Source organism: Felis catus, chromosome F1, assembly GCF_018350175.1.
Source record: "Felis catus isolate Fca126 chromosome F1, F.catus_Fca126_mat1.0, whole genome shotgun sequence".
Lineage (NCBI taxonomy): Eukaryota > Metazoa > Chordata > Mammalia > Carnivora > Felidae > Felis > Felis catus.
Genome location: NC_058384.1, coordinates 48,697,717 through 48,724,510, shown reverse-complemented (window position 1 = coordinate 48,724,510; position 26,794 = coordinate 48,697,717). Strand labels below are relative to the sequence as shown.

The window sequence follows — 26,794 nt, the reverse complement described above, 5'->3', positions numbered from 1 at the left end:
AAAGACTTTTCGAAAGACTAAATCACATGCTCCTGGTGATCAAAGGCTCCGATAATTCCAGATCTTTTCTTCCACTGACCTCTGGGGCTTTGCAAGAATAAATCACTTAATATCTATCATTCTTGGTTTCCTTTTCTACAAAATGTAAGCTATGGACTACATCAGTATTTCTTAGATATGTGGGTGTCTTAAAACAGTGGAATAAGTGGATGTTGAACCAACTTGGAGTTGTCATTTTTTTTTAATAAGGACGTAAAATAAACAAACACAAAACCTGCATCTCTAGTTAAAATGTTTCATCAAAAAGAATTTTTTAACAATCAAAGAGGTAGAAGGGCAACTTCAAAATAAGTAAATCCTTCATATTAATATATATGTAGTTTAAGAAAAAGTTTACATATTATCTTTTTATCCCCATTTTTACCATGGACTGCTTAAAAATTTCTTAAATGTCTAAAATCATTCCATGAAACTATGCTTAAAAATTATTGAATTAAATGCTTTCTACTGTCTCTTTCAACTATAAAACTCCATGATCTATATTCTTATTTTGATACAATATGTTAATCAAAGGTAATTTACATTACATAGCATTATGTCAAGTAAATGAAATTTACTTAACTCCTTGTAATTAAAATATGCAAAAAAAATTAAGAACAAGGGAAAATATCTCCTAATGTTTGATGTAGTACTTTACCACAACATATTTGAATACACACTATACACATTTAAAGATGTTTTAAAAAGTTCCTGTGGGAAATGACAGTGTCATTTGGGTCGATTAAAGCATCATTCTGGTTGCACAAACTAGAAAGAGAAGTTCCACTGTGGTAATACTAGTCTTTATCTTAGGGACCAAGAGTCATTTTGCAAATTTGTAGTATCATTTCCCTAAACAACTCAGAACCAAATTGCACTTCAGTTCCTCAGTTCTACTTTTTTGTAGAGGCAGACACACAGCTCTGGACTCTTTTTTTGTTATTGTTTTTTGGGGGTTTTCTTTGGCACTGCTGACAGAGTTGAGATAACTTTTTATTGTACCATGTATAACTGTGAAATACCATTAACAAGTGAAAGATGTAATAAACTAGACATCTCTTCCTTTTAGAGAAAGAAGATGGAAACATCTTTGGTTTTCTTTTCTCAATTAAATATGTGTGAACCAAAGGAAAAAGCTTTTTTCAAGTTAATACATGGTTTAGGAAAAGAAGAAACCAGCAAAGAAGCCAAAATCAGGTAAAATCAGTTTTATACTTCTAAAGACATGATTGATGTTGAATATTTGTTAGCAGTTGTTTTTAAAATATCTGGTTGAAAATATATTGACTGTACTGTTAAAACTGGAGGAAAAAGGTCTCTTTGTTAGGCGTAAACAACTGTCAAATCTAAAGTGTTTTTATTTTTTTTTAATGCAACAATTTTAACCACACAAAAGAAGTAATAACAATCTTAATTAAAATATAGCCTCAAATACTTCCTAGTCACTGTGGGAAAAAACAAATATATTTCACATATGCTGTCCTAATTCCTCCACAAATTGAATGAAATTCATTAGGAAAACCATTTTGAGTGTGTGGAGAGTGGGTGGTGGATGAGAGGGGATGTTCAGGTGATTACCAATTCCAAATTTGTTCGACAGTCAGAAAGAAAGATTTTAATTGTCATCCAAATAGTCCTGAAGCTAATTCGTTTTCATTTCAGAGCTAAGGAAAAAAGAAATAGGCTAAGTCTTCTTGTGCAGAAACTTGAGTTTCATGAAGAACCCCCCTCCAGCAGATCTGGGAACTTGGCCAAAGAAACAAGGTGAATAACTTTTAATTATTTCAGGGAAGATTTTGCTGATTCTAACATTAAAGGTTTAAGAAAGAGGAAATTAGGGATTTGCATTTTATTGGAAATTACACCGTAATATAAGGAAGGTTAGAGATCTCATTTCAAAAAAACTAGGAATATTCCATAAAACTAAACTATTTTAATAGCTCAAATTAAATAACCTTATAAAAATTTAAAGGTGCTCTTTTAAAATTATATACCTGTCAATTTTAAATGATATATTTTACTCCTTATAAACTGATGAAATACTCATTAATTTAAGAGTTTTCACAATGTAATATTGTCATAGAGGAGAGCTATTCATCTCTTCCTTTAGTAGTTTGAAAAAAAAATTCCTCTAGGTATAAAAGAAAGAAAGCACAAAAAGGGATGTTTTGTCACTTTAGGCCATTTCTTCAATTCAAACAGAAAATGAAATAGCCTTATCTACTAGTATAATACAGATTCTTCCAAAAATGAAATATGACCAATAAAAGATCCAAAACAAATATATTATACTCTGTAAATTATAACTCTAAAATACTTGTTGTATTGCAGCTTTTTAAGTATATTTCTTATCCCTTTAGAACTTCATTAGCCAAACTTCCTGTATCTGTTTTTTTTTTTAAATTGCTGCATATTGTGGTAAGAGCTTCAAGGAAATTGCAGTTAAAAAGTTTGACTAAAAGACACCGTCAGTTTATGTTCTTCTAATTGTTGAATTAAACTGGATATGCAGAAATGAGTAAATTGTTTTCTTAAAAAAATAAAAAAGATAAGTGACCTGATTTCTTTTCCTTTGTTCTTAACCTAACACATGATTAATTTTAAATAAAATGATTTGTACACTCATGAGAAAATAATGAATGTTATTTTATTATATGTTAAACTTGACCAATGATTTTGAAGTTTCCAATGTAAAAACAACTTTCATTGAATAATAATAAAAGAAGAAGCCCCATGAAATATGACTGAAAAGAGCAGTGTAATAGCATATGTTAGAGCAGATACATAAACAGACTTTCTGCATACTCCATTATAAACATATTGTTTCTTGAACAGAGTCTCCCCTGAAGAAGCAGTGATATGGGGTGAATCATTTGACAAACTGCTTTCCCATAAAGGTTAGTGGTATTTTCCCCAAATGCTTTACATCTTAATGGAAAACTGCACAAAATATGTATGTAACTATACAAAACAGGCTGCAATAAAAATGTAGTCTGATTGGTAATTGACGGCAATCTGAGTTTCTGATCAAGAGAAATAACTAAAAGAATAGTCAACAAATGGAAAGTATTTCTTCAATATTCTAATTTTACTGAGAAATACTTATTGTGGTTGAAATATTACCTCTTTGTGTCATGATTAACAGTTTCAAATTTTTCATTTATTGATTTTTTTAATGAGATCCTTGGATTTTTTGATTTTTAATATTTATTTATTATTTATTTTGTGTGAGAGAGACAGAGAGAGACAGCAGGTGAGGGACAGAAAGAGAGAGGAAGAGAGAATCCCAAGCAGTCTCTGCACTGACAGTGCATAGCCTGATGCAGGGCTGGAACTCACAAACCATGAGATTGCGACCTGAGTTGAGATCAAGGGTCAGACGCTTAACTGACTGAGCCACCCAGGGACCCTAAGATCCTTTTTTTTCTTTATTAAAAATTTTTTTTAATGTTTATTTATTTTGAGAGAGAGAGAGACAGAGCATGAGTCAGGGAAGGGCAGAGAGACAGAGACACAGGATCCGAAGCAGGCTCAGGTTGCCAAGCTGTCAGCACAGAGTCCCACACTTCAAGATCATGACCTGAACCAACATCAGTTGCTTAACCAACTGAGCCACCCAGGTTTCCCAATCCTTGTTTTTTTTTAAATACTTGATTATCCTATGTTACTTTTATTTTTAAGTGATCCAAAATGTAAAGAAATTCTTTTATTGGAAATTCAGGAAACCCTCATGAAAATATTTATTTTTCCAAATTTTGTAAATATTTCACTCTTCGCATCAATAGTCTCTTATGATGAGTTTTGTAGGTGACATGGAAGGTGAGGACAAATATTGAGTCCTTGTTTGACTATTCAACACTATGATAAAGCATGAGTCAGAAGATAGGCTGCCTAGATTGTTACTCTTTAGTGTCAACTTACATAAAGCAGCAGGGGTGTGAGCATTTTTTGTCTTTATTGAGTCCATGATTCCTTTCACGAAGCAAAATTGATAAGTTTAACTGAGTAAACGATGGGTCTATGAACCACAGGGTTGATCATTTTCGGCAACCTAGCAGAGTTGTTTCAGAAACACTTTACCATTACACACTTCCTCAAGTGCACCACCTTTACTTGTATCTCAAAATTTCCCTGGTTCCTCACCTCATTCTTTGTCTAAAACACAAACCCTCCTTGCTCTTGCCCAGACCATTCCAAGATGAGGCTAGCTAAACTACTGTACTGTCACTCTACTGCTTATAGTATTGCTAGTGGAGTTCACATTCTAAGGTTTCTGTTGGAAAAAGAGGTTTCTGTTGCTAGGACAGCTAAGAGTGCACTACTTGTAATTCAGCCTCAAGTACTGTGCTCTGTTTGACGAAACACCAACTTTTCTTGTCTGTCTTCATTTTCTGTATTTTTCTCCTTCCTAGTTGTCCATCTCTGTAAGGTCTTGGTGTTCTGTTAATGCTTCCCTGAATTTACTGACACAAGAATTCTATTTCTGTACACCATCCCTGAATACTTTCCCTCTTCAAATGAAAATACATTCTACTTCTAAATTGTAATATGGACTGAGAGAAAGAAAAATATAGGTAGAAAAACCAAGGCTTACATTTAAGCAAGAATGTAATCAATGAAAATGACATAAGAAAGAAGTTGATGCTAAAAAAAAAAAGTAACTTCTTACTCCTTTCTCCTTATTTCACCTTAATACTGTATCAGTCCATATTTTGCAGAAGAGTAATTTAAACATCTTTCCTCAACTGCTCACTTTTCTTCATCCCCGATATCCAATCATTTTTTAACTATTATTCCAATTCTTGCTCAATATATGTCAAATCTGTCTTGTTCTCACTAACTCCACTGTCTTGGTTCAGGAATTTGTCAGTTCTTAAGACGAATTACAACAATCTATATAAAACTTTCCTCCATCATTAATTATGCTCCCCAAATTTGTTTCTTTTCTTATTTCTTAGTATTTCCAACATTTGAACACATCCCCCTTTATTCTCTTCACCAGTCACAGCAAGAGAAAAAAGGAATGGAATTCTTTCTTTCTCTTTCTTTCTTTCTTTCTTTCTTTCTTTCTTTCTTTCTTTCTTTCTTTTTCTTTCTTTCTGGAATTTGATAGTTTATTACAAGGAAGCAGATGTCTTTTCATCTGTGGAGGCTCAGCCCAGTCCATCACCTGATAAATATTAAGTTCTTAAATAATATAACCAAATTTGTTGCGAAGAAAATGTTAGCCCACGTTTCCTTTGACATTTGAGTTCTGGTTCTCTTCAGCTACATAATGATCGTGTAATCTTAGTTAAGCTTCCTAATGTCTCTGACTTTCAGCTTCTTCAACTATAAATGGAGATAACAGTGTCTTTAACTCCAATAGGAATGGGTTTCTCTCAGGATTAAATGAGATGATGAATACGAAACCAGTAACTGACACTCCATAAATGTGAATTATTACTGCTATTATGAAAAAATTAGAATTATCAACAATGAATTTAATAATCTTTTTCTATTTTCCAGTTCATTCCCAACAGGGTTAAATTTCAATTAAAAGAAATATATAAGCTGTATTTATTTATTGAACTTAATAAATTGGTACATAATAATTTCATCATATTCTCACGACTCAGAGAGAAGAGAGATTTAGCAAGGCTAATTAGTCCTACAGAAAATTCTCCCCTGGCATTCTGTAATCATTTTGCTTTGCAAGTAGTCAAACCTGAATGGAAAAAATTGAATCTGCTGCTGTCTCTCTTTTCTTTGCTGGTGGAAATATTAAAGAGCTGTAAAATAGCAATTTGAATCAAGAGAGTTCAACATGATAACAAAAGTCAGCACTGACCCACTTGGACATTATTATCATTGTTCATGATCAAAGTGCTAATTAAATTATATGGCATTCACAAAAAAATTATGTTACTAGTATTCGTTTAATCAATCCCTCAAAATCCAATTATTTTTAATTGCAAAGCTTATCATAATATTAAATAATAAAGCTTAAAATAATCAGCTAAAAAGGTCTTTTTGGTTACAATGGTTAAATTCAGCTCAATTCTACTGACTTGACTCCAGACCAAAAAAAAAAGGAAAGATCTTACTCATTAGTACCCTCCCCCACACACACACACATATGCACACACTTAAAGAAAGATCTTACTCTATCAAATTTTATGTAATTCCCCTTTGGTTAAATGAGTAAGTTTCTCAAATTCTATATGTCATGTCTATATAAAGGAAATAGAGATTGTATTAAATTTAGGCAAATAGGAAATGTAGTGATACATAACAAAATGTAAAATCAAAATACGATGGAAATTTGAGTATTTAGTTTGACAAAAATGGCTGATATTTAAAGCACTGTATGTTGATTATTAGTATCTTTAGAAATGGAGCCACAGAGTAGATGGTTCTTACGCTAGATTTTAGGGGATTAATCAAAATTCACCAGCTGGACAAGAAGAGAGAACACCCAAGTGGAGAGTCATCATAGGCGTGGGGCATTAACCAGTTTAACTTAGGGAATTAAAAAGAAAGTAATTCTTTGTTGAGAAACATAATTTGAAAAAGGAAGCATGGCTTAGAGTGACACACAATAGACAGATAAGACTAAAACAGAAAAAGCATGATTTTTACTATATCTTCCATGGAAGCGACAGAATCCATGGAGTATTTAATAATTCCACTATTTTATCCAAATTTCATTCTTCAAATGTAGTTTTACTCTTTTAAAAAAAACAGAAGATAAAATACAAGTAAATCTAAACAAAGTATGGACTTTAGTTAGTAAAAAATTTCAGTATTTGTTTATGATCATATATGTACCTTACCAATGTAAGATGTTAATAATAAGAGGGAACTGGTTGTGGGATATAAGGAAACTGCACTATCTTCATAACTTTTCTGTAAATTCAAATCTATCCTAAAATAAAATATTCCTCATTTGTTTCTATACAGATATTAGGATACATTTTTTCCACCATCCCCGTTTATTGACAAATTTGTCTGGAATTGTGAAATGAATCATAAAAGTCTATAATTTAACTATACATATAAAAATCAGTAATTTTTTAAATGTTTTTAATGTTTATTTATTTTTGAGAGAGAAAGAGAGAGAGAGAGAGACAGAACACAGCAAGGGAGGGGCAGAGAGAGAGGAAGACACAGAATCCAAAGCAGGCTTCAGGCTCTGAGCTGTCAGCACAGAGCCTTGATGTGGGGCTCGAACTCATGAATGGTAAGATCATGACATAAGCCGAAGTTGGACACCCAAATGACTGAGCCACCCAGGTGGCCCTCCAAAAATCAATAATTTCCAAATGCTATTTAATAGAAATAAAATTTATGAATAAATCAAAAACCAATGTCAGATTATATCTAATTCATAATCACCAATTTCATAGTTATCAGTCTCCTCATTCACTGATTGACTTTATAAAAGTAAATGCTATTAATATGAAGTTAGCAAACCAATTAATACCAATAAAGTTATATATATATACATATATATATATTATACTTACATATATATGTATGTGTTTGTATGTATATAGGTATGTTCCATGTAAGACATCTTTGAAAATAAAATCATGATGTTGATCAATATATGTTTGAAAATTATTAGCTAGTTTTATAAATGTTATATAACTTGCAATGTATCATGTAGCCTTTCAAAAAATTTTTAAAGACATTGGATAAATGGGTACAAGGTTTCAACAGGCAGAAGAAAAAATAATTCCTGAGCTGAGAAAAAAAGGCAGGAAAAGTGCTGGAGATTTTGTCGTAACTTGGAAAAGCAACCAGTTATCTTTCACTGAGGCAGAGTACTAAAAAAACACATTGGAAAATCAAGTTGGGGACAAATTTTGGAAGAGTTTGTCAGAAAACTCTGATGGACAGAAAGGTAGAATTCTATACATGTAATATGGACTACCCACAAGGTTGTTACAAATATAAAAGCTAACCTCACAGTAAGTGCTATTTTGGAAAGAAAATGGATGAACTTGGTGATTGATTGAATGTGTATGTGTGTTGTAAAGTGAGATGGTGAAGAGATATGAGACGAAGAAAAAGGATGAGCCAAAGTTCCCTAGATTTTATTCCACATTAAATAGGAAGATGACAGTGCCTTTTAAAGATGAGAAAAAGAGGTGGAAGAACAAGATTTGTGAGAAGATAACAGGTCAGAGTTTGAACTTACTTAGTTCCTGATAAACTACATCAGAAGTTTTGCAGGGTTTTATAAGCATACACCCGGAATGTGGAAGAGTAATCGATCATAAATAGAGATTTTTCTAGCCGTCTCACATAATTAATAATTGAGGATGTGAAAGAGAATGTTATTTCCTGCGGGGAGTCTCTATCAATAAGAAAATCTTTCCACTACATAACTGTATATTTTCCTATGCACCCTTTTTTCCAGTCATTACAAATAATTCCAATATTTTTGACCTTTTCATTAATGAGTATTTGCTTGACTTTTTGCACCCTGAATTGTGGTTCAAATAAACTTAATTCTGGGAATAATTCATAATAGATGAGAGAAATAGAATATATAGGTCATTGCACCCCCTTGATTTAAAAGTATAAACTAATTATACTGTGGAAAATACTTATTACTGACTGAGTAAAGGCTGCAAGGAAATGAGTACTTCACTTTTGGGGAAGGAAATGAGTACTTCTCCTTACACTTTCTACCTTGTGGCTTTTCAACTTGCCCTTCCCGATTTTCGGTTACTGATTTTCTGCAAGATAAGGGATTCCAGTGTTCTGCAAAGTTAAATTTCTGAGTCAAGCTGAATCAAGCTAAACACTCAATTTCTTAATCTGTTTAAGAATAAAAATAAGTAAAATCCAGTTAAAACTAGGAATGGGTTACATAAGTAAATCATTATTGCAAAAGTAACCACAACATTCTGTGTAGGGTCAAGAGCTATAAAGCCCAATATTAAAGGGGAAACAATGCAACCTAGTAATACCGTACTTGAGCTTCCAACTTCAGTTTCTTGACTTTTTGTTTCATTTGGTTTCTTGGCATCAGAAAAATACTCCAACAGATGCCAGCGTTTCAATTTAGAAACATGCAATCACAAGTGTTTCATATTTGTATGACACATTGAGCCAGCTTCTTCCAGTGTGAATTCTAATCCCAATAGGTTCCATCAGGCACTTATGGCAGCTGCATTCACCACTGCTGCCTTCTAAAGGACTGTTTGGTCAGTTACTCCGTCCGTGTGAGCAGTGGTTCCATGATGACCTGACAATGCAGCTGCCCAGAGTAAGAGAAACAGGAAGTCACTCATGTGCTGGGATAATCTTTCACAACATTGCTTTTTACTGTTTTTTTTTTAAGTTTTTATTTAAATTCTAGTTAAACATATTACTTTTTAAAAAGTAATTTACTTAAACTTTTAAAATGAACTACTTCTCATTCATTTTTTAAAAAATTTTTTTAATGTTTATTTATTTTTGAGAGAAAGAGAAACAGTATGAGCTGGAGAAGTGCAGAGAGAGAGGGAGACACAGAATCCAAAGCAGGCTCCAGGCTCTGAGCTGTCAGCACAGAGCCCCACGCAGGGCTCGAACTCACGACTGTGAGATCATGCCCTGAGATGAAGTCAGAGGTCCAAGCGACTGAGCCACCCAGCCACCCCTCATTCATTATTAACTCATTTCTTGAATCAGTATTTCTTCTTCTTTATTGTATTCATATATGCCAACAAAATCCATTCACTTTGATTTTCCCACTTATCAGCACTTTTTAGCACATAGCACTTTTCCTATTCAGAGTTGGACTTCACTCTGAGTGTCCATATCAAACTCAAGACCAATCATGGTAACAAAGGGCTTTTGCATGATATTTCAGAGCACAATGGCAGGCATATAGTCGACACTCATATTTTATGAATTACTAAAGGACTGTATTTTAAGAAACATTTGTGCTATTTTCTGAAGTCTTCAATTTGAATTCCATACAAGCTGATTTTCCTGGGCTGCTCCAAATAGAATAAATCACCCCACAAATATCCTTCCTTAGTCCTTGGTATAGAAGTGTGTGCCTTGTCCATTAACCTTCATATTACTCAACACTAGGGATTTTGTTGTTTTATGGCAGTTTATAACTTTGAACAAAATACACTACAGTTCAGACGTCTGCTCTATAGTTTACCAGCTATAAATTTAGGGCAACTTAACTCTTTGAATCTCAACTTCTTTATTTATAAAAATGGGTATAAAAGGACTTACTCCACAAGGTTGACATGAAAATTAAATGGAGCCACACTAATAAAAATCATATAGCAATGTGCCAAGACCTTAGCAAACACTCAAAACTTCCATTATAATTAATATTATTGCATTTTCAGTATATAATACAGTTCTCGGGCTCATACTAGGTGTTTCATAAATAAAATAGATGAAGAAAGTTATTTTTAATATGTAGCAATTTCAGTTGCCTGGCATATGGATGATCCCTTTTGGATGTTAGTGCAAAAATTGAGATCTATTAATAGGAAAAGTAATGATCATATTCTCCCAAAATTATGACATTTATTAACTCACTTTAGGAATAATTTGGCATTTAAAAATTGATCAATCATGCTTATACATGTCATGTGGATAGAATAAATTGAAATCTGAAAAGTTTTTTCCTTCACTTGGGTCAATGTAACTTTATTCACAAGCCCAATAAAGCTTATAATTTATTTCCTCTTTCTAAACTAGGTTTAACCTGGAACAGATTATTGTCTCATTGTAAGATAGCAGGATTTTTTTTTAATTTTTTTAACGTTTTATTTATTTTTGAGATAGGGAGAGACAGAGCATGAACGGGGGAGGGTCAGAGAGAGGGAGACACAGAATCTGAAACAGGCTCCAGGCTCTGAGCTGTCAGCACAGAGCCCGACGCGGGGCTGGAACTCACGGACAGTGAGATCATGAACTGAGCCAAAGTTGGCGGCTTAACAGACTGAGCCACCCAGGCGCCCCATGATAGCAGGAATTTTATTTTTAGTCTGAAACGTATACATTTTAGGTATTTGAGGAAAAGCTTCTGTGTATCAAAATGCTTCAGAGAATCATTACCCATTCATAGTTCCCTTGCACCTTCTGAGAAAAGCACACCGCTCAACATGAGAAATAAATCTTGAAAATGAAACACAAAGTGAGTAAAGAAATTAGGAAAGTGGTTAAATATCACCATATTGATCATTCTTGCTATTCTCAGTGATAAGAATTTGTTGACTCACTCAGGAACTGCTTAGCACTAAGAGCTTTTTAAGAAAGTTCTGTTTAACCAGGAATTATCTTACCAGCATCTAGTGACTGTAGACAAGTTCTGAGTTGCTTGTCAGTCTTAACTGATAGCTTCTCAAATCTTGTAAGCCCGATCTTTGCTTGTCTTCCTAGTTTTTCCACGAACAGTTAACCATCAACATCTGCTCAGTGTTAATTTACTGAGAAAGAAAAATGGCAGAATCTCCCTCTTTATCTCAGTAAAAACGCCAGCGGCAGGAGCAGTGGGTAGAGACATGATTCTTTTGTCATGGTTGTGGTTGGAGTGATGCCATAGTCAATATTTTGGAAATACTTGTAGGTTGTCATGTCATTTTCTGTTCCTGTATCTCAAATATATGTTTTAATTGCTTACAACATTAAAAAAAATGATGCTTCATGACAAAGAGGACAAGTTCTATATATAGGAGAAATAAATGGTGAAATGTAAAGTATCATTTGAGGATTGTATTAGTTTCCCATTGCTACTGTAACAAATTACTATAACTTTAGTGGCTTCAAACAACACAAATCTCTCTTATAACTCTGTAGGTCAGAAGTATGGTATGGGTCTCATTGAAAAAAAAAGTCAAGGTGTGAATAGGCTGCTGTCCCTTCTGGAGGGTCTAGGGGAGAAACCCTTTCCTGCTCTTCAGGGTTTTAGCAGAATTCAGTTATTTGTAGTTTTGAACCAAAGTCTCCATTCTCTTGCTGGCTCTAAACTGATGGCCATTCCCACCTTCTAGAAGCCACCACATTTTTTGGCTCATGACCATCTTCTTTCATTTTCAAAATCATTAACAGTCCTTCTTGTGTTGTATCTCTCTGACCCACTCTTCTGCCTTTTTCTGCTTTTAAGGATTTATGTGCTTAGATTGGACTTGATTATCCATCTGGGTAATCCAGGATACTCTCCCCATCTCATGGTCCTTAACCACACTCACTTTTTCCAGGTAAGGTAATGCATTCACAGGTTTTGGGGATTAGGGCATGGACATCTGTGGAGGGCTGTTGCTCCGCCTACCATAGGAAGTGTTACCTTCCTGAGACAGATACACTTCTACAATTTGTTTTGTTTTGTTGTTTGAAAATGAGATCTGGGGAAATTGAACTTATTTGAAACTCAGTTTCCTCATCTATGAAAATGAATATAAGACATATCCCAAGCAACTGTTGTAAAAGTTAAATGGCTAAATGTGGTAGTGCACATAAGCAGCACTTAGCCCTCAGAACCTCTAAACATGTCACAAATGCCAGATCTCTTAATTGCCTTCATTCTACCAATAGATTCATTCTTCTTGCTTCACTCAATATGGAACTTTTTTTTAATTAAAAAAAATTTTAATATTTATTTATTTTTGAGAGAGAGACACACACACAGAGTGCCAGTGGGGGAGGGGCTGTGAGAGAGAGACACAGAATCTGAAGCAGGCTCCAGGCTCTGAGCTGCCAGCACAGAGCCCAACGTGTGGCTCAAATCCACAGACCATGATATCGTGACCTGCTTATCCAACTGAGCCACCCAGGTGCCTCAGAACTTTTTATATTAGACACCATCACTGACCATAAGGAATAGTGCTAGACAGAAGTGAGTATAAGAAATTAATATAGGTGAAAATGAATCAAGGGGGAAAAAAGCTATCACTTTATTTCACAGTATTTTTTCACCATAATGCTAGAATGCTTGCTTCTTTTAATATATTGTTAAATTTAAGTCTTTAATATTTTTTCAGATTCTTTGCATCTGTGATCATGAGGGATCTAGGTCTGTAATTTTCTTTTTGCTTTCTTTCTTAATATTTATTTTATTTATTTTGGAGGAGGCAGGTTTTGGTATGAGAGTTATCCTAGCTTGTTAAAATGAGGGGGAAAGTATTCATCCCTCCACTGTTTTAGAATACTTTCTCTCTTTTTTTAGGGAGAGAGAGAGAGAGAGAAAGAGAGAGAGAGTACACACATGTGAGCACAGGTTGGAGCAGAGAGAAAGAGACAGAGAGAGATAGAATCTTAAGCAGGCTCCACTCTTAGCTCAGAGCCTGACTCAGGGCTCCATCCCATGACCTTGGGATCACTACCAGAGCCAAAATAGAGTCAGATGCTCAACCACCTGAGCCACCCAAGTACCACTAGAACACTTTTTCTTAGAGGTTTGATAAAATTCACCAAATCTGGGCCCAAAATTTTTTAGGGAGAAGAGAGAATATTTTTATTATAAAATCTGTTTATTAATTGGATTAGGGCAATCAGATTTTTCACTTCCTCGGTGTCATTTTGGGTAGGTTTTCTTTTTTTTAATGATTTTCTCATTTTATTTAAGTTACATTTATTGGTGTGAAGTCGTTCATAATATTTACAGTCTTTTTACTATCTGCCAGATATGTGGTAATATCCCTGATTTGCTTCCTACTATGAAGCAGGCTTACTAGGGGTTCTATTTTATTAACATTTTCAAGGAACCAACTTTTGGCTTTTGTTAATTTTCTCTATGTTTTTTTTTCCCTTCATATAGATTTCTGCTCTGTTTTTAATTATGTTTCCTCTCTACTTCCTGTGGTTTTAAATTGTTCTTATTTTCAAGCTTCTTAAAGTAGAAACTTAAACCTTGATTTTCATACCCTTTTTTTATTAGTACAACTTTACATGTAATGAATTTTCCTCTAAATATTGTTTAAACTCTACCCCACAAATTTTGATGTGCCATATTTTCATTATAATACAATTGTAAATATATCATAATTTCTCATGTAATTCCATATTGACCTATGAATTTATGTGTGTATTTTATTTTCAAATATATAGAGACTTTTATAGCTATGTTACTAGTTATAATTTTTTATTAAAACCCTTGTGGCAAAGGACATACTCTGTAAGGTATCAGTCTTTTGAAGTTTGTTTAGATTTATTTTATACCCTATCTAGCATGTGGTCTGTCTTGGATAATCTTTTCTTGTTCTCTTGAATTTTATAAGTGTTTTATAATTAGCAATTAGGTCAATTTGGTTGATGTTTTACATTACTTTATCAATATTCTGTCTACATGTTCTATAAATTTATACATGAATATAATTAAAATCTACAATTATATCATAATTTTTTTCCTTCTTTCAGTTCTTCCAGTTTGCTTCATTTATTAAAGCTCTTCATATATTAAAGGTCTACAATTAAGATCATGTATATGAAGAATTGTTATTTACTACTTTACAATTACGAAATGGAAAGACGCTATTTTGAAGTCACTGTGTCAGGCCGCATCAAATTGTGTTTTTGGGTTTGTTTTGTTTTGTTTTGTTTTCTCCTTCCCTCCCTCTCTACTGAGAGAGAGCCATAGCAAATTGTTTTTATACAGATTTCTTATGCAAAACCCCTTGTGAATAATTTTCATCTTTTTACACTACCTTCCTGGTATTTTATTTTTAGCATGAGTCTCTTATAGCCAATATATAGTCGTTTTAATTTTTAATAAAATCTGACAATCTCTGACTCTTAATCAGAAAGTTTAGTCCATTTAAATGTAATGTCATCATTGATATAAATGGAATCTATACGTTACATCTTATTTCCTGGTTGTCCCATAATTTTGTGTGGTCATTATTCTTTTCCTCCTTTCCTTTTCCTTAGATTAAATAATTTCTATTCAACTCTGTTCTAGTTTACTTGCCCTTTCTTCTTTAATTTGTTGTCATGCCCATTCAATAACTTTTTACCCCAGATATTTTTAAGATTCAGATCTAGAATTTCCATTTGATTCTGTAGTTTCAGTTTCTATGCTGAGTTTTTTGCATTTATTTACTCATTATGCCTTAACTATTATGTTCTTCAACAAATTAATAATAGCTTTTTTACTGTCCTTGCATGCTACTTCCAATATTTTGGATACTTCATGGTCAGTTTCTTTTTTTTTTTAATTTAATTTATTTATTTTGAGAGAGAGAAAGAGAGAGAGAGGGTGGGAGAGGAACACAGAGAGAAAGAGAGACAGAAAGGGCTCACTTCATATGTTTCTTTTCTCACACTGTTTCCAGTTCCTATTACCAGTTGTATTATGCTTGACAACTCCTGCCTTGATACTGGGTCAAGTTTTATGGTTATGTATGGTCAGAGGGCAAATTGGGTTCCTGCTACTCTGTCATGGCCCTCTTATTTATAGTTTAATAGTAAATATGTCTTCTTATTAACATGGGGCTCTGTAGATTAAATCAAGAACTTTGTCTACTTTGTTTAGCTGGATTCTTCAGTATTGAGAACAGTGTCTGGGATATAATTAGCACTCAATAAATATGTTTTATTTTTTTATTTATTTTAAAATTTTTAAACGTTTATTTTTTTTCAACGTTTTTTTTTTTTATTTTTTTTTTTATTTTTGGGACAGAGAGAGACAGAGCATGAATGGGGGAGGGTCAGAGAGAGGGAGACACAGAATCTGAAACAGTCTCCAGGCTCTGAACTGTCAGCACAGAGCCCGCCACGGGGCTCAAACTCAAAGACCGCGAGATCATGACCTGAGCTGAAGTTGGCTGAAGCTTAACCGACTGAGCCACCCAGGCGCCCCAATAAATATGTTTTAAATAAATTAATGTGTTGCTCACTGGAGAAATTGGGATGAAAACAAACTTACTTAATAAGATAGTTGACCAAAGTTAGGAATACAAAATAGAATTAGAAATATGCTTGAATAGCCCACAGTGATATCCAAAAGGGAGCAATGTACCCCCAGGAAAATATTTCAGCTTGTCTGAAATTACATAGGATGGCATTTACCACAAACTCTAACCTTGAAGGTTGTGAATATTGATGTTGTCATCTTGTTAACACACCATGGACCCAATTCTCAGTAGAAGGCTCACATTGGCAAAACTCATGAGGCCAACCTCCAACTTAGTAATAGAGATTCAGAAATAAAACGCATCAGTTGCCATTTCTCTCCCTTTCTGTTTGCTCAAACAAGTAAAATTATAATAAAAATTCTGCCTGACAAGCTTGAAATTAGAACATTAATTAAATATTTAATAACAATAGGCTAAGTTTTGACTTTTAAATGAATATATTATTAATTTAATACCTTATGTATCCATATTTATAATATGACAATATTTTTTGTTTTGTTTCTTTGTTTATTGCCTTTTTATACGTACTGAATTTTTATTTTTAATGAAATTTTTTTCTCATGTATCTAATTATTTGTAGATCATTTATTTCAGTAAGTAATTATTGAATGGTTTCTTCATGTTGGACATTTGGTGGCAAATTAGACAAGGGTCTTCATCTCATGAATCTTAAAAAGCAGCATGAGATATAAAAGCAAGGAAGCAACTGTAGCACAATGTTCTAAGTTCTTGGATCTTAAAATGTGAAAAAGAGAGTGGAAAGAGATGAAGGGCACCTGGAAAATTTTAAACAGTGAAGAAACATGATAAGGTCTATACTAGCAAGATAATACTGACCAGACTGTGGATAATGAACTAAGAGGTTGTGGGAAGAAATAAGGGAATCCTGGAGCCAGGGTCACTAATTAGAAAGTTGTTATAATAATCCATGGGTAAAATAATTCTAATAAGTAAAATACGTTTAAGAAAACCAGCCTCTTTATGTTTTTCAATGGGCAAATAGTTAAACAAATGGTGGCATATTATTATCTTACTTGTGATACTTACTGTATTACACTTGACCCTTGAACAACATGGGTTTGAAATGCACAGGTGTACTTACTCTTGGATTTTTTTCAATCAACACAGTGCAATACTATAAATGCATTTTTTCTCTTCCTTATGATTTTCTTAATAATAGTTTCTTTTCTCTAGCGTACTTTATTGTAAGAATACAGTATGTGATACACATACATACAAAATGTTTGTTAATCAACAGGTTATATTAGTTGTAAGGCTTCTGGTCAACAGTAAACTATTAGCAGGATAGTTTTTGAGAAGTTAAAACTTACAAGTGGATTTTTGATTGCATGGCACCCCTAACCCTTGCATTGTTCAACAACAACTGTATAGTTTTGGAAGATGTTACCTTGGTGAAAACTGGGTAAAGAGTACATGGGACCTCTGTTCTCCTATAACAACATGTGAATTTATAATTTTCTCAAAATAAAGAAGTTTAATTTTTTAAAATGTATATAGGCCAAAAAATGTAGACTATCAGGGACACCTGGATGGCTCAGTCAGTTAAGCATCCAACTCTTGATTTCAGCTCAGTTCATGATCTCACAGTTTGTGGTTCAAGCCCCACATCAGGCTGTCTGCTGACAGTGCAGAGCACTTTCTCAAAATAAATAAATATATAATCTAAAAAAAATTTTAAAAAGTAGAATATCATAAAAAGTTGAATGAGCACTAGTTTTAAAGTCAGTTTCTCTTAGAGAGGAATTCTAAGCCTGCCACATTCTAGCTATGAAAACTTAACCTGACTGAACCTTAAATAAATAATAGTCATCAAGACCATTATCATCACCACCACCACTGAAACCCATACAGTATACATACTATGTGCCAGTCACTGATTTAAGCACTTTGCATGTTTTAACACTTTTAATTATCTCCTCTCTTGTTTACTTCTCTCATGGTTTGTTGACTTACTTTAGAGATATACTTGTATTTTGTGTCATAATTAACATCCTTTTATTTTCTTAATCCCTTGACCTATTTTTTATAGATATACTTACTTTTACTGTTTTCGTGCTTTCTACTTTTCTTACTTCTACTTATGGTTTTCCTTTCCTTTCATAGAGTTCCTTTTAGCATTTCTTTTGGGGATGGTTTAGTGGTCATGAATTCCTTTAAATTTTGTTTGTTTGGAAATCTTTATCTATTCTTCTATTCTGAATGCTAGCCTTCCTGCATGGAGTATTCTTGGTTGCAGGTTTTTGTTTTTGTTTTTTTTCTTTTAGCACTTTGAATATATCATGTCACTGCATTCTGACCTCCAAAGTTTCTGCTGAAAAATCAACTGATAGACTTTTAGGGTTTCCCTTGTATGTAACTGTTTTCCTTTTTTTTTTTTTTTTTTTGATGCTTCTAAAATTCTCTTTTTATCTCTACTTCTTCCCATTTTAATTTCTATGTGTCTTGGTGTGGACCTCCTTGGGTTGATTTTGTTGGGTCTCTCTGTGCTTCCTGGATCTGGGTTTCTGTTTTCTTCCCCAGACTGGCAATTTTTCAGCTATTATTTCTTTAAATAAAATTTCTTCCCCCTTTTCTCTCTCTTTTTCTCTGGGATCTGTATAATGAAAAAGTTATTATACTTGATGGTATTGCTGAGTTCCCCAAGTCTATTTTTCTATTTTGTCCTGCTCTTTTATTTGGGACATAGCCCCTGTCTCCTCATTTTGTCTAGCTCTATGTATATCTTTCTAAGTGTTAGGAAAGTCAGCTAGGTCTGCTCTTGAAAGTAATGGCCTTATGAAGAAGTCTTGTGGTTCCCTATAGTGCGATGTTCCCTGTTCAGCAGAACCTGGAGCATTAGGGGTGTCTCCTATGTGTGTTATGTGTGTTATACTATTATGGCTGAGCCTGGGGTGCCTGACATGAGGGTCCATTTCTCTCCCCTTTCAGGGCCTTCAGCATCCCTTCCTCCTACAATCGTATGGATCCATTTGACTCCTAACTATGTCTCTTTCCTTCCTACCTACTTCAATGTGTCCTCTTCCCTACATTCTCTACATTTAGCTGTGGAGTGTCTGTTCTGCCAGTCCTGAGGTCATTCTCTTGGTTATTTACACTGATGTGGTTGCTATTTATGGAGCAAAATGAGCTTAGGGTCCTCTTTCTCCATCTTCACCTGAAATCAATGCTTTTAATTCTCTAAACAGCCCTATCTGGTGGTATCATCATTATCTTAATTTTAAATATTGAGAAAATGAGGCAATGAAAGAAAAGTATTTCACTCAGGACCACATAGTAACTGGCTGAATATGAACTTGAAACTGGGTTATCTTCCAAAAGGCTTGATACCAATGACTAACATTGAAGGAGCTCAGGAAAAAAGTAAAAATGGAGACCCCCATACTAAATGTCTAAATGCTTAAGAGCTATAAATCAAGCTAACAAACGGTCAAAAATGTATATATTTCATCCTTCTATTTAGACAAATATACTGTGTAACCATTAAGTTTAAATTTAAAATTCTCAGACTTTTTACAGTTCTACTCTATCAACATGGACTGCCTTTCTTCTCTTTCCATTCATGGTTTGGTTCCACACTGTGAAAGTTCTTTTTGTACATTTTTTTGGACACCCCAGCCTGCAGATGCAAGTCCTGTCCTAAGGATATACATACCATTGAGTCAGTGTGCCTTTAGTGGATGAATTTAGGGAAAGAAGACCATGCAAACCCTGGTAACACAGAGCTTTTAGATAGGGAATTCCAGGGTCCTGTATACAAAAGCATAGTCTAGAATTGGGGGGATGAACTCCAGATAGAATGGTTTCTTGACTCTGTAGAATAACGCCCACACCTCTGAGAGAGGCGCTGAGAGATTTGAAAGAAACCCAAGCAAGGTCCTGAATAGGGGTTTGTCACTCTTACTCAGATCTAAGTGTGATACCAGCCTCATTTCAACAGGAATGATACTTACCTTTTATAATTGTGAAGATTATAGCTTATTTACGTGATGTCCCTCATTATATTCTTCAAGATGTGTGTTACTTCACTGCATTAGAGGGAAGAGGTAGTTATTCTGTTAACATTTGCAATTGTACTTTAATATCAAGTAGTACATTACTGGAGGGGAGTTGGGCAGGGGATGGGTTCCATAGGTGATGGATATTAAGGAGGGCACTTGTTGTGATGAGCACTAAGTCTTATATGTAAGTGATGAATAACTAAATTGCACACCAGAAACAATATGACACTGCATGTTAACTAACTGGAATTTAAATAAATATTTGGAGTAAATATAATATTATGTAATATAATTTCTCAGCATTTAATTAATATTTTTTAGTTAAAATATATCACTTCTTTTCTTGGTAGATGGACTAGAGACTTTTACCAGATTTCTTAAAACTGAATTCAGTGAGGAAAACATTGAATTTTGGATAGCCTGTGAAGATTTCAAAAAAAGTGAAGACCCTCAACAAATTATCCTTAAAGCAAAAGCAATATATGAAAAATTTATACAGAATGATGCTCCACAAGAGGTATAGTAAAGATGATCATAAAAATTTAAAACTGTTTGAAAAATTTTTTGAGAAAGTCTGCCTTGATCAAATTGATATCCTCATACATTCCACCAACAGGTCAATATTTCAGTGAAGTAAAAATGGGTATTAATGTAAATTCCTACATACAAACAAAATTCACTATAAGACTTTGCCATGGAAATAAAATTATAATTGAAGTCATTACTTGGGGTTATTTTTATTCTAGACTAAGAGTCAATGCAATTATTTGCAACATTTAGATTCATTCACTTATCCATATTAATAACCTAAATATAAGCAATGTCTCATCAAAACTAATGATTTCTATAAGTGAGGAAGGCAAGAGAAATTAAGAAGTTTGTATAATGTGCCATTTTAGTGTGAACTCATCTACCAATGTAAAGTTTTGATTGCCCCAAAATAATTATTCCTCCACTTTAAGATAGACTAAAGAAAATTTCATAATAAATAGTTGAGGGAAACCTAATTTGGCAATGGTTCAAGTAAAAAAACAGTTGTGATTTTCTTTGACCATAAGCTCAGTGTGAGATAACTGTGTGATACAACTACTAAAACAATAGCTATAAAACTATCCAATATTACCTGACTACCCTCAAAAGTAATTTAAATAGAGTTTCTATATTTCTGTGTGTTCAAAAAATAGTGTTTCCTCGCTAAATGAGTAGAACTGGTAGTCTATCACTGGTAAGAGTTCTGTTTTACTATAAATTACTATTGTCCATGAGGTAGCATCGTCTATGTGGATATCATTTCACATGGAATGATGATTGTTTTTCTTGTTTCAGCATGTTTCAGTTGGTTCTGTGTTTCAGTGCATTATTCTGTTTTTCCCATGGCCAACCTTATACATGGATTTTTAAAAACAGCTAGTTTTATGGTGTTACCTATGAGGGAAAAGGAAGGACCCTTACCTGAAAACACCTCTACCAGAATCAGATATAGCAGTAGTAGTTTCATAAAACCATTTAAAGATTTTATATCTTTATAAGATCTCCATTTTCAGCACACATTTGCTTGTAAGAAAGCATCATAATAAAATGAAAAGAGCATGGTGATTAAAAAAAAAAAAAAGCCCCACATTGAAATCCTAGATATGCCCCAAACTCACTGCCCTCACTCAAAATAATTTGATTTCTGTGAAGCTTAGTTTCCACTTTGAAAATGAGCTACCCTGATGGTCTTTATGATATTTACCATGTTTCATTATCTTAAATTAGCAGAAGTGAGAAGGACCAGGAGCGTAGGAAGAGAAGACCCTGATGAAATGCCAACCCAGAGTAAATCATTGGATCCCTAGACCCATAACAAAGAAAATCACCCAAGCATTCAAGTACATTATGCCCACTCCAACACTGGATCAGTCCTGCACTTTGTTTTTCAAAGGTGTTTACTTAAGTAGATTGACCATATTCATGCTTTTTTGTTATTATTATCATCTAGGTTAACCTTGATTTTCACACCAAAGAAGTTATTACTAAGAGCATCACCCAACCCACCCTACACAGCTTTGATGCTGCACAAAGCAGAGTGTATCAGCTTATGGAACAAGACAGTTACACACGTTTTCTGAAATCTGACATCTATTTAGACTTGATAGAAGGAAGACCTCAGAGACCAACAAATCTTAGAAGACGATCACGCTCATTCACCTGTGCTGAGTTCCAGGATGTCAAGTCAGATGTTGCCATTTGGTTATAAAGAAAATTAATTTTGTTTATTTTGATGGCAAATTTGTAATCTGCTTTTAAGATATAGAATATTTACTTTTTACAAGTGGGTACATCTTTTAAAATAAAATACACCATGTCAATGGATTTTTAAAATGTAAATCAAAACTTACATTCTAACAACACATACTATATCTGCCAATTTATTCTGTAAAACCTTCCATTTGACTTCATTCCATTCATAATCACAAAAACATTACTTAATTAAAAAGAAGTAAAGAAGTAATAATATTTTATGAGACTGTAAAGTTGAATTAAAGTTAAGCTTTTGCAAAATTGTCAATGGTTAGACCCAATATCTACTTTGGATTATTTTTCTAGATTAAACAATTTATTGCTCAGATATCCATATATTCAGAACACAGTTTCCATACTGATGAAGACTCTTTCTTTCTCTTTCAGTCATAGAGAGTGTAGAAGTGATCTGGTTCTACAATAGAAGACAATCATTTGCTTTTGTGTTACTAGCACTGGTTCATGAATAAGCATTGTATCACCTCTAGTTATAAACCAGAAACGGGAACTTTGGGGAAGACACATTCACATCTATAGAATTTCCAAGTTCAACATAACCCATATTGATAACTGAGAATAGGATCCACATGTGGGCTCGTTCCTAAATGAACATGGGTTTACCCAATAAGTGGAGCACATTTCTGGTGGTCACAGAAACATGACCAGGTCATACATAGCTCCAGGTTGAGACTAGGAGCATCTTCTTACCTGCTAACATAAGTAACCTGCTACTAAAATAGTGGCAGTCAGTGGTTTGAATGATGCCCAGAGGAAGTTTACCCCAGCTGTAGTTAGGTTTCATGCTTAGACTTTTAGGATTGGGATGAAAGTTAGAAATGAGAGGAGGTAAAAAAGCAAGGAATCAAAGGCCTGGAGACTCATGCATCTGCTACACTGGCTCATAGAAAGAAAGTGTTCCCCATTGATCATGTTCTTATTTCAAGTCTCATTGAATCATTTAATTCTATCTTATTCAAAATAAGATTATGCTAATAAATATGTCTCTTTTAGGGAAATATTTAATTTTCAATGTGTGCTGCATGTAAATGCCTATATAATTAAAGATGTCATACATTTGGCTTTGGCAAATGTTATATTAGTTGAAATGTAAAATATAAAAATCATGGATTACCTATAGTAATAAATATTTTTAATTTCTTCTTTTGTACAGTTAATGTTTATTTTACCACTAAGTGTTCTTGCTAATTATTGAATATTCTTTCTGTCATCAAATTACACATAGACATATTTTCTTATTTTAGAATGATAATGGAATAGAAAGAATTAAAATGTTTTGTCACTGATCTTAATGCTAATTCAATTCTTTATACAGTTATAGATATGAAACAAGGTATCATGCTTTTCAAAAATCAACCAAGAAAGTGATTTTTAATTTTTCTTTGGGTGATTTGTATTTTATTTGTTGTCTGATTGCCTCATGCACAGTTAAAACTTTATACAAGGTACCTTTTTTATGTTTATTTATTTATTTTGAGAGAGAGACAGCACATGTGGGGGGGGAGGGGCAGGGGAGGGACAAAGAGAGAGGGAAAGAAAGAGAATCCTAAGCACGCTTTGCACTGTCAGCACAGAGCCAGACACAGGAGTCAATCCCATGAACCATGAGACCATGACCTGAACTGAAATCAAGAGTCAGGTGCTTAATCAACTGAGCCACCCAGGCATCCCTGCAAGCTTTCTGATATCATCAGAAAAATCATGGGCTGATTTTAACAGCATTGTTCTAGGACTACAAATACATATTATGTAGGGTTTTTTTTATTTGTAATACTTCACAGATGTGTCCAATATCTTGTTTAAAATATTCAATGGGACCCTTCAAAAACATACCAAGGATAATGTGGCCACAAACAGAAAACAAAATAAACATTTGGAGAAGTGAAAGAAGCTGAGTAAAACTGTGCAGACAGTACTGAGCAATGGCTGAAGGAACTGCAGAAATATATAATAAAAGTCTGAGATCTTGAGAACCTCAGTGCCTGGGCTCCCTAAGCAGATGTATAAGCCTCAGAAATTCATTTAACTTCTAAACATATCTATCTTAACCATGTTTTGTTTAATAAAAGGGCTCAGCATTTCTAATTCTAATCCTCTTTATGGTCCCTACATTTACTGATTCTAAGTACATCACCTGATATTCTCCAAAGCACCTCTTGATTAATGCCCAAGGAAGGAAAAGAGGCAAATATGTATAGTTAATGAAGGAAAACTTCAGACTAAAAGTTAATATGGGATATTGGTCTAATAGTAAGGAATAATTTTATAGAAAACTTAGAAATACATGAAAGGAAAGAAACCACAGGAAATGTAGCTTACATTTTTTTGACTGATCATATGTATAAAACAGAATGTCTTTAAATGGCTTGAATAAGATAATTTGGAGTATCTTGAAGTCCATAGACAAAAGTCAATACCTATGCTGCCATATTTTGTATATAATAGAAATTCAATACGTGAATATGGAATCAAATGGAAGCAAAAGGAAGCATTATGAGGAAAATTCACATTTCAGCAAAGAATAAAGGCATACTTTAATTGAATGTGGCATATTTTATTTGAATCCTGGGTCTGCCACTTATCAAGTGTAGTATGTTGGGAAAGTTACCTAAATATACCTAAATATTTTGAACTTCAATTTCTCATTTGTGATATTGAAATAAACATTCACAGTGATCTTAAGATGATTAAATTTTAAAATATTTGTAAAGTGCCAAGTATAGATTCATTGAGTTAGTGCATGAACATTAAAATATCGGAATTATTCTCAATATTTACGTATCACAGTTTAATTATGATATAAATTTTCCTAATGTTTATGTTAAAAACAAATATATGTTCCTTGAGAATAATGAGATTTTTCTTGAATAAAATACGGGGGCAGGAGAACAGTTCTTGCTCTCACCTAATCTTTTATAAATTTGCCCTCCATTGAAAAGTAAGTAATGACATTTTAGTCATATAAAAATATTAGAAAATTATAAGCTAAAATATTCTTCTAAAGAAAAGCTGAGGGGCGCCTGGGTGGCGCAGTCGGTTAAGCGTCCGACTTCAGCCAGGTCACGATCTCGCGGTCCGTGAGTTCGAGCCCCGCGTCAGGCTCTGGGCTGATGGCTCGGAGCCTGGAGCCTGTTTCCGATTCTGTGTCTCCCTCTCTCTCTGCCCCTCCCCCATTCATGCTCTGTCTCTCTCTGTCCCAAAAATAAATAAACGTTGAAAAAAAAAAATTTAAAAAAAAAAGAGTCCCGCTAGCTGTGATTCTTAAAAAAAAAAAAAAAAAAAAGAAAAGCTGAAAAAAACTTAACTTATTAATTATGTGCAATGAAGTCCTTTTCTAGGAGAAAAAAAAAGGACAAAGCATATTAAAGATACATACTTCCAAAAGTGCTCACAGATTTAACAATAACATTAGCTAAAATTTAAACACATTAATTTTATTTTCACTGTGTTACATTGATTGGTCTTCTATTTAATTCCCTTGCTTTTTAATTATTATCTATCTATAAAAGAGAAAACAAATACAAAGATCCTTGCCAATTTAACCATGGGTTTATTCATAAACATTAACTGGAATCTTTTCAATAATGAAAATTAAAGATAATATAACATAGCCAAAACCAGCTTCTGTTGCATGTTGAATGAATGAACAAATATTTATTGAACACTTTGTGTTTGACTGGTACAGTTAACTGCTGGACATTCAGAAGTGAATCAAGCAGAGTGAAAGGGAGAGAGAAAGAAACTTTCTTCATGGTATGTTCTCTGATAAAATTTGCATAATACAATATTCAGCTAAAAGCCATGCTTTACACAAGATGTTCCTTCATATTTATACCAGATAGTAAATCCATCCATGACTGATGATGCAGATATCATTTATCTTTTGAAGCTAAGAGTTAGATAGCTAATTTCTTCACTTGTTTAAGAGAAACACAGTAGTCCCACTAACTTGTACAAATTTCGTGCACCTTTTACAAAATCAAAGAGGAACTAAAAGCATACACATATCTAAGAATACATTTTATTTAAGACTGAAGGGTTATGTTAATTTCATGTGTTTTTACTTTACAACCGATTGTACAAAAGTCCTTTGTAGAATAAAAAAAAAAATCTAAACAACATTTAAAAAAATCATATCATTTGAGGAACAATAGAGAAAAATGAACAGCATAAGTAGAAAAATATTGCATATGAAAAATAATGAGCCAGTATTAACTGTGATTTTAAAAGATATGACCATTTTACAGAAAATACACATATTTTTTGTGGAACCTTACCTTCAAATTGAATTTTGTAGAGTGGAAATGAAACTTTTAGAAGTAATAACCAAGGGAAATATTTAAAATATCACAAATTTAGTAAAAACAACAGTATTAACTTTCAGATAGTCTGTTTACAGTCCATTTCTGATATCACTAGCAATACACAGAAAATAAATAATAATCAAAATAAATATTCTTTTTGCTAGAACAAGGAAGGAGATAGAAAATATTTGGAAAGATGGCCATCAACATGTAAAACCCAATAATTATCTTCTGAACATTGAACTATTGTTACCTGTAGAGAAATTAGAAT

At 33.4% G+C, this 26,794-nt stretch overlaps 1 protein-coding gene across 1 annotated transcript; it reads left to right on the top strand.

The window, feature by feature from the left end:
• The first annotated feature begins 852 nt into the window (after positions 1–852).
• RGS18 (regulator of G protein signaling 18) lies at positions 853–23,359 on the top strand. The gene is made up of 5 exons (XM_003999495.5): positions 853–1,236; positions 1,702–1,803; positions 2,875–2,936; positions 20,269–20,435; positions 21,900–23,359. Exons 1-5 carry the CDS (start codon positions 1,118–1,120, stop codon positions 22,155–22,157), a joined length of 708 nt encoding a protein of 235 aa, XP_003999544.1. The 5' UTR covers positions 853–1,117; the 3' UTR covers positions 22,158–23,359.
• Positions 23,360–26,794: the final 3,435 nt, after the last annotated feature.